The sequence below is a fragment of the Rhyacophila brunnea genome, unplaced genomic scaffold, assembly GCF_057557595.1.
Source record: "Rhyacophila brunnea isolate RB1 unplaced genomic scaffold, BYU_Rbru_1.0 scaffold_17, whole genome shotgun sequence".
NCBI lineage: Eukaryota > Metazoa > Arthropoda > Insecta > Trichoptera > Rhyacophilidae > Rhyacophila > Rhyacophila brunnea.
In genome coordinates, this window is record NW_028232827.1 from 34326078 (window position 1) to 34343719 (window position 17642).

The 17642-nt window shown below is 34.1% G+C and overlaps 2 protein-coding genes across 2 annotated transcripts in view; both read left to right on the forward strand.

Annotated features, from left to right (window-relative positions):
* Positions 1-17642, forward strand: part of LOC147073988 (uncharacterized) — an 895029-nt gene that overhangs the window by 861721 nt on the left and 15666 nt on the right. The window lies entirely within an intron of this gene.
* Positions 6501-17642, forward strand: part of LOC147073996 (uncharacterized) — a 67886-nt gene continuing 56744 nt past the window's right edge. The window contains exons 1-2 of the mRNA XM_085944271.1: positions 6501-6707; positions 17042-17398. Of these exons, the coding sequence (XP_085800397.1) occupies positions 6705-6707; positions 17042-17398 (360 nt within the window). The 5' untranslated portion in view covers positions 6501-6704. The remainder of the gene's footprint in view (positions 6708-17041; positions 17399-17642) is intronic.

Consider the following 17642-nt stretch of genomic DNA (forward strand, 5'->3'; position numbering starts at 1 on the left):
ATTAAATTAATGATTAAATAATAGAGACACCTTTTTAAATAGTCAACAATGTACTAATACAAAAATGAAAAAAAATATATAAATTACCAAGTTTTTACTACTTATTATTCATTTTTAAATTAATTTGTTTTTCAAGAACCCAGGAAATAGATTTTCGTTTGCTTCAATATATCTGGCGTAGAAATCATTATGCGGAGACAATATGGCGAACTTATTTTTTTTTTTTGTAATTTTGATTTCCAACGCTCCAATTTTTTATGAATGCCTTCACTTTGTCTTTTTAAATCAGTGAATGCATTAGTGGTCCTTGCATTGATTTATTCACTTTTTTTTTTTATTTCAAGTTTCAATTTTTAGTTTCTACCACGTGAGGATCTGATTTTGGTGCGGGAGTGAAGAATTTTCACGGTTGCATGATTCGCAATGAATTTAATTGAGAAAAATTAAAATAAGTAGGTACTTTTCGTAAAAATGTTCAACCTTCACTTTTTTGTAAACATCTTTAAAAAAATTCATACGAATAAATGGTATTGAAATTTTTACTACCGCTGCTGGCCTGTTTTATTTACTCAGAGATTTAACGAATTCCATAAAATAAATTCAAAACAAAATATATCACATTAAAAAACACAATTTTCTTATTGTCATATATTTTTTAATATTGGTAATTTTAATAATTTTTGATAAGCCCGCAAGCATTTTTAATGCATGTAAATTGTAAAATAATCAGCAATCAAAGAATCTGGAGAGCTTGGTGGTCTTGGATATCCTTCAAGGAAAACTAAGTAGAGAACTAGTATCAGTGCGCTAGTAATAGTTATACATAACAGATCGCATTATATAAAAAAATAGCTGGCAAATACTCTTCAAGAATAAGCAGTACATTTAATGTAAATAATATTTAATTGAATAGGTCGGTTCTTAGCAGCGTTCGAAATGGGCAATTTTACGAACCGGAGCGCTCGATAATTTTCCGAAAATATTAAAATATTTATGTAAGATTATATAAAAAGAGTGTATGTACTTAGTAGATTTTTTATTATATACCAACCAAGATTAGACGGTTTGATGGGACAGTTTTGTGGCATGCAAGATTTGGGCATAATGTTGTCGGCAAGGTAGATGAAAATTGAGTTAAGTTTTCAGTTTCGTATAAACTTTAAAAATTATATTTAAATATGTAAATGATGCAATTTTTCATTTTTCCACGAGACGGAGCGATAATCTCGAGGAATTCACGAACAGGAGCTGCGCTCCGGTGCGTTCCGGTCCATTTCGAGCTCTGGTTCTTAGGCTTTATGCGTCACATATAAAATTATCGCACTAACCTCATCCATCGAGATGTCGCGCCGCAAACCTCTGATTTTGATCGATTTACAATGCTTGAGACCACTGTAGCGAGAGAATGCCTCATCTGATCGGAGAAATTCTCATGTCAATTTGTGCGATAAGAACCAAAATAATTAATACATTAACAAACGATTATTTCATATATACCAACAAAAAATTACTGCACCAAATAAGAAATAAAAACTTGGTGAAGCTATTAGTAGGTAGTAATTCTGGCAGACAGTTTAAAAATTGGTAGACCGAAATGTATGACGTAATTGAAAAAATGATAAAAGATATAATATGTGTGCTATGTTCTGTGAGTTATAGGTATCTAGAATATCATAATTTTTAATAGAATTCTTAAAAACCATGTTTTTTTCATTGAAAAACTGCTTGGTACGTCAAACAGTCAAAAAATAATATTTGTGAAATTTTGGCAGGCGTACGTAAAAAGGTCGGCAGCCCTGGGTTAGGTGCTCCAGATAGCTAATATTATATTATACGATACTTATATTTATTTTTCTATTTTATTTTTTTGGCAAATAGGGTTCCAGCTATAATAATAGTCCTAATGCAATTCTGGGGCACTATGGTGAGCGGACTTATGTATTTATTAGTAGGTACTAGGGAATCCAATCCCGAGCCAAAATTATGATCCCGGGATTTCGGGATTACAATTTGACAATCCCGGGGCAAGATTTAAAATAGTTAAGCATATCATGGTGTATGGGCCTATGAATAATTATTATGAATTAGTCAGCCTATGAAACTGCCGTAAAACGTATGAGATCGTGGTGGAATTACTTTGTTAAAAGTGCGAAGCATTGTTTTTTCCAATCTTTCTCATTTTTATTAATTTAAGTACTTATGTGAAAAAATACAATGAATCGGCAACTTACACATGGGCATAAATCAAACTTCATTCAAACTCAGTTTATTTCTAATGTAGTTATCTGTTATTAAAAGTATTTTTATTTTTTATATAATGTTTTCATTTTTATTTTATTTTCCATAAAAATTGATAAAGTTTCTTGATTATGTTTACCAATCCCGGGATTCATATGTATCGAAAATAGCTCAGGATCCCGGGATTGGAATCCCTAGTAGGTACTCTATGATTGTGTGAATAAACCATCCTCATGAAACCGTTTTAAATAATAATTAACCCTGCGTATTATGATAAGCTTTTCAACTATAGGCTTGACTTGTAATAACGGTAGAGTTTTGTGGGCATTGCTTATTTTGCTTGACATTGAGATACCGCAAAATACTACTACAGTGTTGCACAAACACCGTCCGGCCTCTTTGAACTGCACATTGCATTACTGGTGGCGAAACCAGGAACATAATAATCAGTGACGTCCCGTGAGGGTAGGCAGATTCCGGACCCGACGATATTCTAATTCTATATCGAGCCTCGAGGTCGATTGCCGAGATCGACAGGAACCAAGCCAGAAAACTGAAAAATAAACAAAAAAGGAACCAGTCTCCGATCTTGCGTCGACGTGAAACCACGTTTAGGCGTTCCGCGTTTTTTAAAACTTAGCATATTATTTATGAATAAGAAAATGAATGTAACCTTGTAGGTACTAGGTACCTTGCTGTTCATGTTCTTGTGATATAATATCGCGACGAGTTATTTGTTTTCTTTGTGAACTGCCTTCCTACCATTTCCGTCGAGCGAGTGTGCATTGTATTATGTTTTTTTTCTTCGTCTTATTTGTTTTAGTAAAGTTATCGCTTATGGTTTCGGACTTATTGTTGTCTGGAAATTTCATGTGATCCTTGTGTTTCTTTTGTAATGAGCTCAACAAGAATAGCTTTGTTAAACAGTTTATATCCAACCTCTGAGAAAGACGCATTGACTGCATTCGCTATATTAAACTATACTAATAAGAAAATCAGTTCTAGTATATAAAAAAGTGTTTACATGATAATGATCCCGCAGTTCCGTTACAGGTGTATGTGAAAGTAGTACATAAACTAACTATGGTGTCGGTACGTTCAGACGCTCATTCAATATTTGTTGCAACAGACACTATTGCACGTCTATAATGCGTGGTTCATTTCTGTAGGACACCACACACTCAAAACCCTGCTTGAAAATGTAGTGTATTGGGATATAGCCTATTGGAATTCTATTTATTAATCTATTCTGTGGTGACTGTAGATTCATATGAAATATCATAGGGGAAATAATATTGGATAAATAATTCAGTTGTTTTTGAAATCTTTAATTTCCCATAGATATTCGACGATGCCTATAATTTTCACATATCACTCTTCCCTCTTTACTTGAGTAAAGAAGGAAGAAGGACACACGATGGAAGCCCAAAAATCTACTACGATAATATTATTACTTGTCAGTAGGTACCTATAAGTACCTAGGTTATAAAAAATATGAAAATTATAGGCATCGTCGAATATCTAGGGGAAATTAAAGATTTCAAAAATAACTGAACTATTTATCCAATATTATTTACCCTCTGATATTTCATATGAATCTTCAAAGACACACGGTGGAAACTCAAAAATCTACTTCGATAAAAAAACAACCGTGAAAGCCTCAAACATTATATTATAAGTAATAATATTATGAACAATATTTTTAAAAAAAAGTGTTTCCCATCATGATGCTGTCCAGTCTCAAGAGTGAACCTTCCAGATTATTGCGATTTTTTTTACCCAGAAAATAATGTTTATGTTTTTTTGGCGTTATGATATTGTGAAGTACATCAACAACAATAAATAATTATTAGTGCTTGTGACTGGTCGTCCGCCGTCTTTGGCTGTCAGTCGCCATTGTTGAATCCAGATATCTTTTTGTCATCGAATTATAGTACGCGGTCCAAGAAATGATAGTATTTCGGCAAAAATTATAGGACGTTGAAAATGTAAAAATATGCTAACCGGCGAATTCAATTTTTCCATTTGACCTAACCTAACCCAACCTAACCTAACCGGCGAATACAATTAATTGCATTTTTCAAAATTGTGGTATTTTTGAAGTAGGTACTATATTTTTTAATAGTACGCGGACCAAAATGTACTACTTATAATAATTATAGTTCGGTTGGCAACAATGCGTTCACTGACAGTTGGCAGCGCGCGACGGGGGACAACTAGTCACAAGACCCCAATGACATTATTATGGACGAAGCATCCGGAAAAAAAATGACACTCACTTTTTTGTCGGGTCTGCCGAATGGCATAATCCGTTCTAACGCCAATACAATAAAGGTGATATTGCTATAAATTCCCGATGCTTTTTGTCGGGTCTGCCGAATGGTTCGGTTCTAACGGGTTCGGTCAAATTAACATTGATACTAGAAACACTGTTCTAACGCCATTACAATAAAGATGAAATTGCTATAAATTCCCGGTGCGTGATATCGCATAATGGAAATAAATTGCGTGACGTCTACCTATCCATGTGCGAATGTCGCTATGCGCGAATTTACTTGCTAGCTACTGTACTGAGTGCGTTGTCTATTAATAATGTCATTGCAAGACCACAATTATTAATAGGTACTTAATCCATTCTGTGAAATGAAGTGTTAGGTACGATTAAATAATGAATTTTATTATAAGCACATAGTGATGATGTTGTCAACACAATATTATATATTATATAAAACTTTGTCAACTTATTGCTTGCACTTGCGCGAAGAATATGGGGTATATCTTATATTATAAAAATGAATGTCTGTCATGTCTGTCTGTCCCGTATGTGTTCCTATATCATTCATCCGATTGCGATGAAATTTTGGTAAGTGGTTATATGTACACCCGCGAAGGTTTCTGAATTGGAAAAATCATATTCTTCTTCATTCTATTTTTTTTATTCGTATGGTTCCTATACCATTCATCCGATTGCGATAAAACTTCGTCAGTTGTGTGGTAACACCCGCAAAGGTTTCTGAATTAGTACAACCATCTTCATCATCTGCTTTGTCATTCTATCTTCTTTTATTCGTATGGTTCTTATACCATTCATCCGATAGCAATGTAACTTTCGTCAGTGGTTTTGCCAACACCCGCGAAGTTTCTGAATTAGTACAACCATCTTCTTTTTCTTCATTATAATTATCTTCTTTTATTCGTATGGTTCCTATACTATTCATTCTATTGCAATGAAGTATTGTGCTCACGTCCGCTAAGGTTTCTGAATTGGTACAACTATTTTCATCATCTTTTTCTTCTATTCTATCTTCTTCTTTTCGTGTGCTTTCTTATACCATTCATCCGATTGGATGTTGTTCATCCAATTTTGATTTTTTTTCTACATATTAATACTATTAATAACGTTTGCATATTTTGGATTCGATTTTGTTTAATGTTCTTTTGTTTAACCTTTACTCCTATTGGAATTATTTTCATATTGCCATATTGTATTACTTACAGAGATATTTTAATATTCAAAAGATTATTACTTATTATTATTTTTAAATATCTTAGATCCACGAAGCAACCCTGTGCGAAGCCGGGTTTGTTGCTTGAAGCTTGTTCATTATAAAATATTATAATGTGTCATTTTAAGTAAAAACGCATCCTTCTAGTTAAAATTTTGCTTTGAAAATTCGATAACTTACACTGCGTTCTTTTGGCTCGTTCGTAAATCTGCGTAATAATAATATTATTTTATTCTATAGTCTGGCAACACCAGTGTTGCCAACCGTACTATAATTATAGTATTTGTACTATAATTTTGGCCCGCGTACTATGTACGATATAAAACATGTATAGTACGCCCAAAATACTATAATTTTGAATATCGGAAAAAATATGTAAAAAGTACTTAAATTTCGTTATTTCCGTTCGATAAATTGGTGCAAAGTACTATAATTTCGCAATAATATAAGATTTGGTGAATTTGGAAAAAAAATGCTCGAAAAACGTAAAAAAACCCCTTGACTTTGGTTTAAAATGAAATTTCTTGAATTCTTCGGTAAGCATTTTTGGTCGGATGAGTTACCTATATAAAAAGGGGTCTCGTAGTTTCTCTTCTCAAATTGTCCGTTATTTTTCCTGAGAACCAAAAAATCTATACATTTTCAACAGATGATAACGCGTATTATATTTTTTCCCCAAATACTATAATTTTGGAGGCTTTGTACTATAATTCCATTTTTAAAAGATGGCAACACTGGGCAACACCTTTTAACCATAGACAATAAGTAAAAACAAACGCGCTCGCGAACGCCGGACGGACGGCGGACTGTGCTCCTGATATTGTAAACAAATCAACGCGGAAGCTGAAGCTACACAATTCAATAGTTTTATAGATTAAATCCAACAGTGACACTTTACTTACACAAAGGACGAACGCTGAAAGTTGTTGTTTTCGATGTTTGGATTTCGTCTGGATCATTATGGTAAATACCCATGTAGTATTTTTGCTTTATTTTTAATCGACTTAAAACAATACGTAGGCTTTTGTTTTTTTGTATCTGCAGTGTTTACATTTTTTATGCTAACTAACCTAAAACTGTATGGAGTTGCATTTTGTTCATGTACCTACGTTATTATAATTTAAACCGAGAGTTATGACATTTACAGTTGACAATAATTAATTCTTTTTGATCTGTTTACTCGAGTTTGTATAGGGTACCTATATTAAGTGGAGCTTTCATTGAAACAAAAACGAAACAATTCATTTAAAGTACCTAACACATACGTTTTAGTGATCTGTTTCATCTTAATTGACTAAGGATTCTAGATTCGTACGATAATATAGGCGTGCCTTATTATTAATGGCACTACATACAGCTCAGAGTGGGCCCTTGCCGCCATTCACTCGTCGTCTTTGGACCTATACAAATAAGACAAAATCCAGCCAGCTTATCTCAAATTCTGTCCATACCATGATGAAACCAGCTCCACGATAATCTATTCAGTGCCAAGACTGCCAAGTGTTATGAATTTTTTCTGAATACCTAAGCAGTTTCTTTGTTCAACAATCTTCTGATTATCTGTCAATGATCTCACGGATGATCGAAAAACATGGATAATACAAACTATTAATTTGGTTTAGTTTAAATTAATAATACATAATTCTAATCTGTTATTTTATAACTTTAATAAGTTTAATAATTTTGTTGGTTTTTTAGTATCTTTTAATGATTTTTTAATATCATTACGAATTTAACTATAATATCTCCATTGATCAATATAGGTACTTACGATAAGTGTTGACAGAATTCAGTGCAGTGTTATTATGACTAGGGAACACAATAATGGGAAGTGCTTTTACCTTCTGGGTGTGGTTGGAAGTGTGAGAAATTTGGTGTAAACTTAAACACGTGTGAAAGAATATGTTATTTTCAATATTTATGTCTGTATAATACGGATTAAAGTTTGTCACTTAAACGCAACGCACATTCAATATAGGTAGTATTTGAGGGCATTCAGGGGCTATGTATTTTTTGATTCTCGGTGAGTACCTTGTCACTCCCATCCGAATGCAATTTCAAGATGTACATCTGTGAGTCTGTTTCTATATTTACTTTTAACCACCTTCATAGTGGAAAACGTTGATTCACATAGAAGATAGAAGAAAACAATGTCTTTGAGCGCAATTCGAACTAAAATTGGATACTTTTCTGTTGGGACGAAAGGCCGTACAGATTCTATAGTTGAGGCAACACTCTTAAGCGACAAATCACATTGAAATTCTATCAATTCCATTTCTGATGGAATTCCATCTTCTTAAAAATTTTTGACGATACAGCTGGATTTTTTCAATGTCATGTCAAATTTATAAATATGATAAAATATCCTACGCAAGCTACCTTTAGCTCGGGAGCGACCGTTTGGCGATCACTGACCTAAATTATAAAGAAAACAATTAAAAAATCATCGCGTTACATACTTAATTACTTATGATTTTTTTAGTTGGGATAATACACGAGTATTGAGAAGCTTTTGCGCAGCCTGCCCACTCAGCAAGCCATGTAACACTGAATATTCTTGATCTGCTAATAAAACTCTACAAACATGGCAAATTTTAGTTTCCCACTTAATTTATGGCAGTGGTTTCCAAACTTCATGTTACTACACCTCCCTTTTAAAAAAATCTAATCTTGGCGCCTCCCCCCTTTATTTCATTAAATAATACCTTTTTAAATAGCCAAAAATGTACTAATAGAAAAATAGAAAAAAAACTTAATTATAAAAATAAACAAGATTTTACTAATTTTATTATATTTATTTTTAAATTAATTTGTTTTTCATGCGATTGATGTGCTTGTTTATTAGCACAAAGTGCTCTTTTTATACTAAACGGGATCTATATTTGGATTTCATTGCAGCTAATGCAGAAAATCCCGTTTCGCAATAGTAGCAGTAGGTACTTTACTTACAACTTACATTACTTTTCTTGACAAAGTATTATATTATTCTTCACTTCAATTAAACCAAAATTGAACTAGGGTTTTTGATTCAATGAATTTATTATCACATGATATCAATTTTTTCCTTTTCGATAGTAGTTAATCCAAATTCATTATCGTTCATTGACAATTGGATTCTATCATAGGCCCCACTTCCTGAAGCGGGCCACCAGGCCAGGATCTTTGGCGGGCCCACCTACCTATCGCTGAGTTTAAGGGCAGTGTGGTGCTCTAAAGTATTGTTACCTAAATTATACACGGGAGTTATCATCTAAATATAGCAATCATCAGAACGGTATCACATCAAATTGCAACGCACAACCACATATCATTTAAAATGTTTAATAGGCCTCAAAGAAACTAGCTAGACTTTTAAATTTAAATTTGTGATGTGTGTTATGCCCGGGCCCCCAAGCTCTTTATAAACTATTCATTTGCAAACTGCAAACCTGTGGCTACATTATTTGTGTCGAACTTTTCGCACCTCCCTTTGCAACATTTCACGCCCCTGTTTGGAAATCGCTGATTTATGGGACCAAAAAGATTTTGCTTTACTGCCATTATGTAATAGCCTTGGCCTGTTACTTTGTCTGCGAGAAATACAGACAATTATCTTCTTCTTATTGTGCCATCCCCTAGCGGAGGTCGGCCACCATCAAGGCGATCCTCGATTTGTCGTCTGCTATCCGAAACAGTTCAGTGGAGCCCCACTTGTACCAATCACGCAGGTTCTTAACCCCTTAGCGGGCAAATTATTTTTTTTCACGTTTTTCTTGAATAACCGATATTATATTCTTTCGTAACGAATAATAATAAGTAATCCAATAATTATTTTGTGGGTAAGACTGAAGAGCTAGGCAAAATTGTAAAGTTATTTAACAGAATAGGAGTGAGGACCTGATCGACGGATCCCCTTCTAGAAGAGAAGAGGCGATATGATAGCGAGTCGCAGTCAAAGCCTCGGTAAAATCACAAAAAAAAAAATTATTTTAGTTATAATTTGTTTTTTAGTCATCATTTTGATTTTTTTTCTATGGTTCCATATTTGTAACCATTGAACGTGTAGGGTATTGACTTCTTTTGAATTGGTAATACTATTTATTCATATAAAATTGAAACTAAATACACAATAAAGACATTTAAAAATATGAAAAAAATATTACAATCGTTTTTTGCTTTGATCATTGTGGTATGGGCCAAAACATTCAATCCATAAGACGATTTTACATTTCATTCATGCAATTCGGCGTTGTCGAGTTGAAAAGATCAATATTATAATTATTATAACTATATTATATGTCATCATCAGCCTAAATCTATCCACTGCTTGACGAAGGCCTCTCCAAGCTGATTCCACTTCTCTCGGTCCTGTGCGTTGCGTTGCCACGTACTTCCGCAGATCTTAATCATTTTATCGATCCAGTGGCCTCTAGGTCTACCTTGCGGACATTTTGTACCTCTTGGGTACCACTGGATACAATACAAATACAATAGAAATTGTAATGATATGCACATCTTCATAAAATCGGTAGTTGTTATCGAATGAAGATTTTTAACGTGACAATTTCACATAACATGCTGATATAATATCTAATAACAAGTGAGGCGTAATTTTTTGTGCCACTACATATTTTTTTTTATTAATTATGATATTTTGAAATGAAACAAATCATAGCCTAGCAATCAAATTCTTAAAATTAATTAAAAAGTTTTTTCAAACATTGGCCTTGCGATATGAAATTGAGGTTATTTTTCATACAAGTAAACTTTGCAGTAAGAAAAATGCATAAAATAATGTCTGTTATGATTTTATATTAATTATAGTACATAACTATTCAAAATATGTTTTGACATACCTTTCTCTTTGTGTAAATTCCAATAGACAAGTTCAAATCACTTTTCAAAATACACAAATGACAGAATGCGCCCGCGCCACGTGCGAGAATGCGCACAGGATACAAATGTAGCCGGCAGCGTCGAAACTGTCATAATTTGTTTGACGGTAAACTTCACTCCGCATGGTTACGTTTATGCTCTGCGCGTATTCCCGCAGAGTCATTTTAAGTAATACGGGCGACATTTCATACATATTTGGTTTAAATATGACCCATAATGCAGGAGGTTACATATGTAACCAGAATTGGCGTATGCCCGCTGAAGGGTTAAGCCACGAAAGCCGGCGTCATCCTCTGCTACGCTTACCATGGATCTTTCCTTGAATGACAAGTTGTGGAATACTGTACTTTTATCCTCATAATGTGGCCATGTCCGATCCTAATAAGATCATAAAATGGGCCTCCCATAGAGTGGAGGTTTCTATTAACAGATTTTTGTTTTAACGAGAAATGGATGCTAGCCACTTGCTCAACCTATTAGGTCCATACTCGTAACTCTAAATACAAATTGAAAAACAATGTGTGTATTTGCCAGACCCAGGATTCGAACATATGACTGATGACATACGCTGACACCTCGACCATCGTGTGGGCTTAATATTTTATAGTTTTATATTGTAATTTTGGAACCTTACAGATATTAATAAGATGAAACTATACTAAATTGTTATCAATAATGCAGGTTTATGAGCTGTGCAAGTTTTATCAGTATTAATTGCTACACTGGTTTTTAGTTAGAGCCCCTTTTACACATGCATGGATTTACTGCTGACAGTACATATTGTCGCGACCATAACAATAAAATATACTTAAATGTAAACACGTAAGTTGTAAGACTGCATAATACACGGATTTAAAAAGTTTGGGCGGCTTCTATTATTTTCAAGCGATAGTTGCAAATTGCACAGCATATGCGCATGTGCAGTAGAAAGATAGTGGCGAACCTGTCGGGAAAAAATATGAACCACACCGTGCAGAGGACATTGACGATTATCGATTTTCACAACCTGTCAGAACCTGTCAAATAGCACTACACAGAGACTAAAACGTGTTCACTTACGCTTGAAGAATAAAATTGGCGAGACAGTCAGCACTTTTGCATGTAAACATTTATTGCCGTCATAGTTTAATTTACACATTATTGTTGCCAGCAAATCCATGCATCTACAGGCGTTATTTTTATACTAGCTACCATAGACTGCTGTCGTGAGTTACTGGTAATGCTAGAAACACACTACCATCACATGAGCCCGCGGTAACCTTGCGCCAAGAGCAAAAAGTGTGCAGTGTCATTTTACAGTGTTTAAAATGTTAGCAGACAGATGCTCCCATCCCATAGCACATTTTGAGGTGAAAACGAATTTTGTCAGTCTACCAAAATGTAAGAAAACCACACTTAGTTCACCTCACGCATATCATGTGACACCACCAACAGCACGTGTGATTGAATGTTGTTTTATTTTCAGCAAATTTCCACATTTTTTTCTTGTCACGTGATCTTGCGTATCTTTGATTTTAGTGGTTTTGAAAGGAGATACAAATGACAGGTTTTTGACAAAATGTTGTAAGTGTTGTTAGTATTCAATGTTCTGATGGTTCTAGTACACAATTAGCTCACGTGATATAACCCCCCTGCGAAACAGTTTGGCGACCACTGAAGATTTATGGAAATGCATTTATTTATTTATATAAATTTATCTGCAATTCTATTTTTGCTGTTTTATTTATTCACAATGTTGTTATCATTAGGAACAGTTAGATATTATGTGAGATGGAAGTGTTATAAAAAATTCTGTTATTAATTAGATATCAGTTGGACTTAAAGGAAGTTCTTTATTGCGAGTGAGTTTGAAATTATTTATCAGTTGTCATTGAATACAGACACAATTAATGGTTTTATGTAAAAGATTTTAGTCCCAGATTAAATATTAATATGTGTATACATCGAATAAGTAAGTAATCACGCCATATATTATATAAGTTTCTCTCATGATTATCACTTTTTTCACATTTAATAATATCACAAATTATATTAATAAAATAGACATGCGAATCCCAGTCTCCATAGACCGAGGGTTTGAATCCAGATTTGCTTTATGATGGTTTAAATGCATGTTAAACTTTGTTTTTGCTCTCCTGTAAATTGTGTAAATTTCAGTTAAAACCGTTTGCCATCACAGTACCGAATTTTAAAATAGATAATACCATTAAACAATAATCAAAATAATTCACTCAATTATAATGAAACACGGAAGAAAACAAGTATGACAATTAAAAACAAACGCGGGTTGTCATTTGCGAACTGTCAAGTTTGTCAATCGGTTTGCTCAGCTGGTAGAGAGGCATTCGGTGTACGGCCACGGCCAGATGCTTATGTACAAAATCTCCATGAACAATGTTCCCTGTAAAGTGTGCGCGCGCATACCTACCAAAATGTGTCCGCACACATGTTTTCATCCCCCGCACGGTCCTCACACAAAAATATTGTGTAAGAAAGTTTCCTTTGCCAGATGTTAGTTTTGCTTGAATGCACGAAACCATCACATGCACAATTTTTTGACTCATTTCTTGGAAGGCGAAGGTCAAGTGTGACTAGCACGAGCATGCAAGTGAAATGAGCGGGATCACTATATCCCAGTGGCGAAGGGTGACTTTTTGAAAGAGGTAGGCTGTGGAGTAACCAAGCTTGTCAGATATATTTGCGGGAAATAAGAAGATAACCCAATATTACTACTGATGAATAGGTACGCTAAAACGAAGAAATTTCAAAAGCTTAATTGGTTTGTTATAACTAGTTCATAAAAATAAGCAATTAGTTTGAATTACTTATGTATTTTCCTAAACATTTATAAACGTAACATACCGTGGGTATTCTGCGAAAAAGCACTAAGTCAAAATTTTGCTGTTTTGACTTAATGATGAGGTAATCTTATTAACAGTACACTCTATAGTCTACAAAAACACACACAGTCATATTTATAAAACTGGCGAAGATAATTTATGTTATAAGTCAAAAAGACATACATCTATTCAGACAAAAAGCACTAAATGGACTTAGTGCATTTGCTTCTCTCATTCTCGGGCTATATTCACAAAATTCTGCGTGCGACACTGCACTAAGTCATACTCAAAGCAATATCGCAGAAAGGAATTTGCCTTTTATATATATAAAATAAGTTAAGACCGTCCAAACTTTCAAACTCGATTACTTATCTCAAAACTAGTATTTTTGACTTAATGCTTATTCGCAGAATACCCACGAAAATTACACTCAAAATATATTATCTATCATCTTTGAAAATATCCGCTGTTGTGAATATATTATGTTTCATAACAATTTATAATTTAACCCATAAAACTAGACATTTTAAAATACTTCTATATTTAAAACACAGACTTGGGTAGGTACAATATCAGATATCTAAATTGTCTAATGATTGAAGTAATAAATAAATAAAAATCACGAGATAAATTATTTTATATTTTTAACAACAATCAATACATATTTATGTGATTGAATCCCATAGAAATATTTTTTTAAATTATCATCTTATTAATTATTTTGAATAAATGTGCTCTCACGACGTAAGCGCTAACGGAACAGCTTGTACATTTGTGTGCGGGACGCCAGATATTTTGAAATAATGAGAAAAAACTTCATATTGAAAAACCCATTGATTCCCGTGAAAATAGTCCTATACAATATGTGAAGCGAAACGCGGTGTGTTCTATTTTTTTTAAACTTTTGAGAGATGCCATAGATGGTGCTTATTGAAATATCGGAAAAGATCATAAAATTATGACAATTATACGATAGATGTCTTTGGGCATATTGAATATATTATTATTTGTGATTATATAAATACGTCAACATAAAAATAAAAATTATCTTTCTTAATAAGGTAGGCTTTAAATAATCGCCTAATATGGAGTCTTCGCCACTGCTATATCCGTCCCGTTCTATCGCGTGCCAAAGTAAACGAAAAGAAGATTTTAGTGTTTATTAATGACCATCTATCTTCCGGGTCCTCTATATTTCTTAGCCGGCTCTCACATCAAAACCCGTCTCGTGCGCCGAACAAACCGTCGGAGAACTAATATCCAATGTTGCCTGTGAATAACGCGCACATCTATCTAGCGACAGTCGCGCGTAGCCTTCGAAACGTATTGATATTTGAATGCGGTGATCGGCGAGCCGGTAACCAATTACCACCCGGTACCAATTCGTAGGTGTTTGATTGTATCTTCGACCCTCCGACTCGGAGCCCGAGAAGGATGCAACTTTACAATTGCAACAGCCAGATGTTTTTTCAGATGAAAAATTTGGCTCCATTTGAGTTCCATTTGGCAACGTGTGTTGTTAAATAACGATGACATCACATCAACGTATTCGACATGTTTTTAGGCGAGAAGAGTTCTGATGTGCGAGCCGGCTTAGTCTTTGACATGTTAGTACTTGTCAGTACAGTCTCATGGTAGTCCTTATTGTGAAAACATCACAGTTCTTACAATATTTTTTAATAAATATAAAAAAACGTTCTGCAAGTTTAGTAGTTTAGTATTTAATATATTTTATCAAGGAATACTTTTTTCTTTATTTCCTATTTTTTTTATTTAGTTTTCTTTTTTAAAATTATCAAAAATATCGTGTTATTATTATATAAAATCACTGAAATTAATAAATACCTTAAAAATATATGTTTTAATAAAAAATTGTATGTGTGTTTGTGGGGGGGAGGATGTAAATTTCACGCACCGGGTGACACCAACCCTAGTTACGTCAATGCTCAGATGCGTTGATGATCCGCACTAGAGGTGGGAAAACTGGTTGATTTTGAAGACTTAGTATACTTACTACCAGTATAAAAAATACTTGGTATCGAAACTTCTTCCAAAATATTTACTAGTATTTGAAATATCGGCTTTAATAGAATCATTAAAAATACATAGACTTTTTGAAAAGTCCCATTTTACAGCTGGAACTGTGGCGCCAGTCACTCCTGTTTCAGTAGAAAGTACTGAAGCATTAAAAGCACTGGTTTCATTTATTTGTAAAGTATTTTCATGTACCTACATACATGTGGAGCTATTTTTAGCCTGGAAAATTCAATATGAATAGTTGGGTGCTTGCGCTGTAAATGTTTCTTCAAATTTGACATTGACTTGCATGAAATTTTTATTTTACAAATAGTACAGATGGCATAATTTGTATCTATTTCTTTGAAACGATTCCACATGAAACTTTTAGTAGCCATTTTTACAGAAATTGTTTATTAAGTATAATATAATTATCATCCATTTATACAATCACGCATACAATTTGAATTCAGTTTATGTTTATAAGTTCCAATTATAACACTAAAAAATCGAGAAACTCAACGTGACGAAACAAGATAAACGCGTAGTCAGTTAGCGTTATCAGAACTCGAATACTAGTACCTATTCCGGGACTGACGTCAACTTGATGTAAGTGTCATACTCAACTGAAACTAAACTAAAACTAAAACTAACTCCGTAGTATTACTATAAAACGAACATGTTAACATTTCTGTCCTTCACTATACCAACTTTATAACTGGGGAGAAAGGGAGAAAGGAATGCGTTCGGACTCGAACTTCTATTAGTATATCATGGCTAGACATACGTGTATTATGATATCTCGCACGTGCGCATTTAATGTCAATAGCATTGAAAGTCAACCAACAGTACCGACTAGCGAGTCGCGGCGATGATATCATCGAATGCGTTCGAACTCGAACTTTTAATATATTTCAAGTTTCTTGGAACAAGTTTATTGGGCCACACATACTGAGTATGGATAGTACATGCCGAGACTTGAGTACGCAAACTGGTGACAGTATTCCTAACTCGCATCTAATCCGCACACAATAGAAAAATTAGAGGGAATGTTGTCCATGAACCCAACTCTTTTGAACCAAAAGTTTTGTTGAATGAACGGGGTCTAAAAATATCCCAACTCAATGAGGAAAATGTGCCACAAGTCATTGTATTTTATATTTATGTTTGTATCAAGGAAGTAGGGAATAATACCTTCCAATTTTGGTAATACTCTCACAGTCACATTCTAGCTATACTTTATTTTTTTGGGGATGATTATTTGGTGCGCTACGAAACAAATTCTCCTCACCCAGTGTGCCTGCCGTAGGTCGCTCGGCTTAAGGTCTCCTATCATCGGTGCACTTCTTGATTACAACAATTATATTAAGGATTGTTTTTATGTTTTTAGGAGACTGATTGCGATCACATTCACAATCATAATTACAAACATCACAGAAACGTAATGATTATATTCGATGAAATAGTCATTTATTATTTTCATTGTGTTCCGGAATTGAACCAAGACAATTTCAAATGGTAAAGGCATTTGCCCTTTCGTGAATGAACAAATTTTTTATTTTTTAGGAGACTGATCTCGAGCGCATATGCAATTCTAATTACAAGCGTCACAGAAACGTATTGATTATATTCGATGAAATTGTCACTTATCATTTTCATTGTGTGAATAATCCTGAATTGAACCGAGACAATGTCGAATGGGATCGCATTTGCCATTTCGTGAATGAACGCACCAAAATTCACTACACTGTAGAAGACATCTTACGGACGTGGCGGCACATCAGAACAGAGGTCATCACCAAGTGTCCATATATACCCTCAATTAGTAAAAATATCCCGACATGGGAATATTTTGATTTGCTTGCCGACTTCCTTGTAAAAAACATTTTGATATGCGGAAATGGACTACTGCATAAGTTAATGGTAAGTTTTTGCATGTAATCTCTTCGTGGATTTTAATATATAAGATTTGAACCCACAAGAGCCTATTCAGGGAAGAATAATTGTCATTTTTTGTACTATTTACTACCCACTTCCCACCAGACACGAACATACTTTAAAAATCATACATCTGGCAGGAGGCATATAAACACAATGCATGGCCCCCCCGAGGGAGGGCTGACAAGGCTCTAGCCTGGGAGCCTGGCGTGGCAGGACACCACAATTC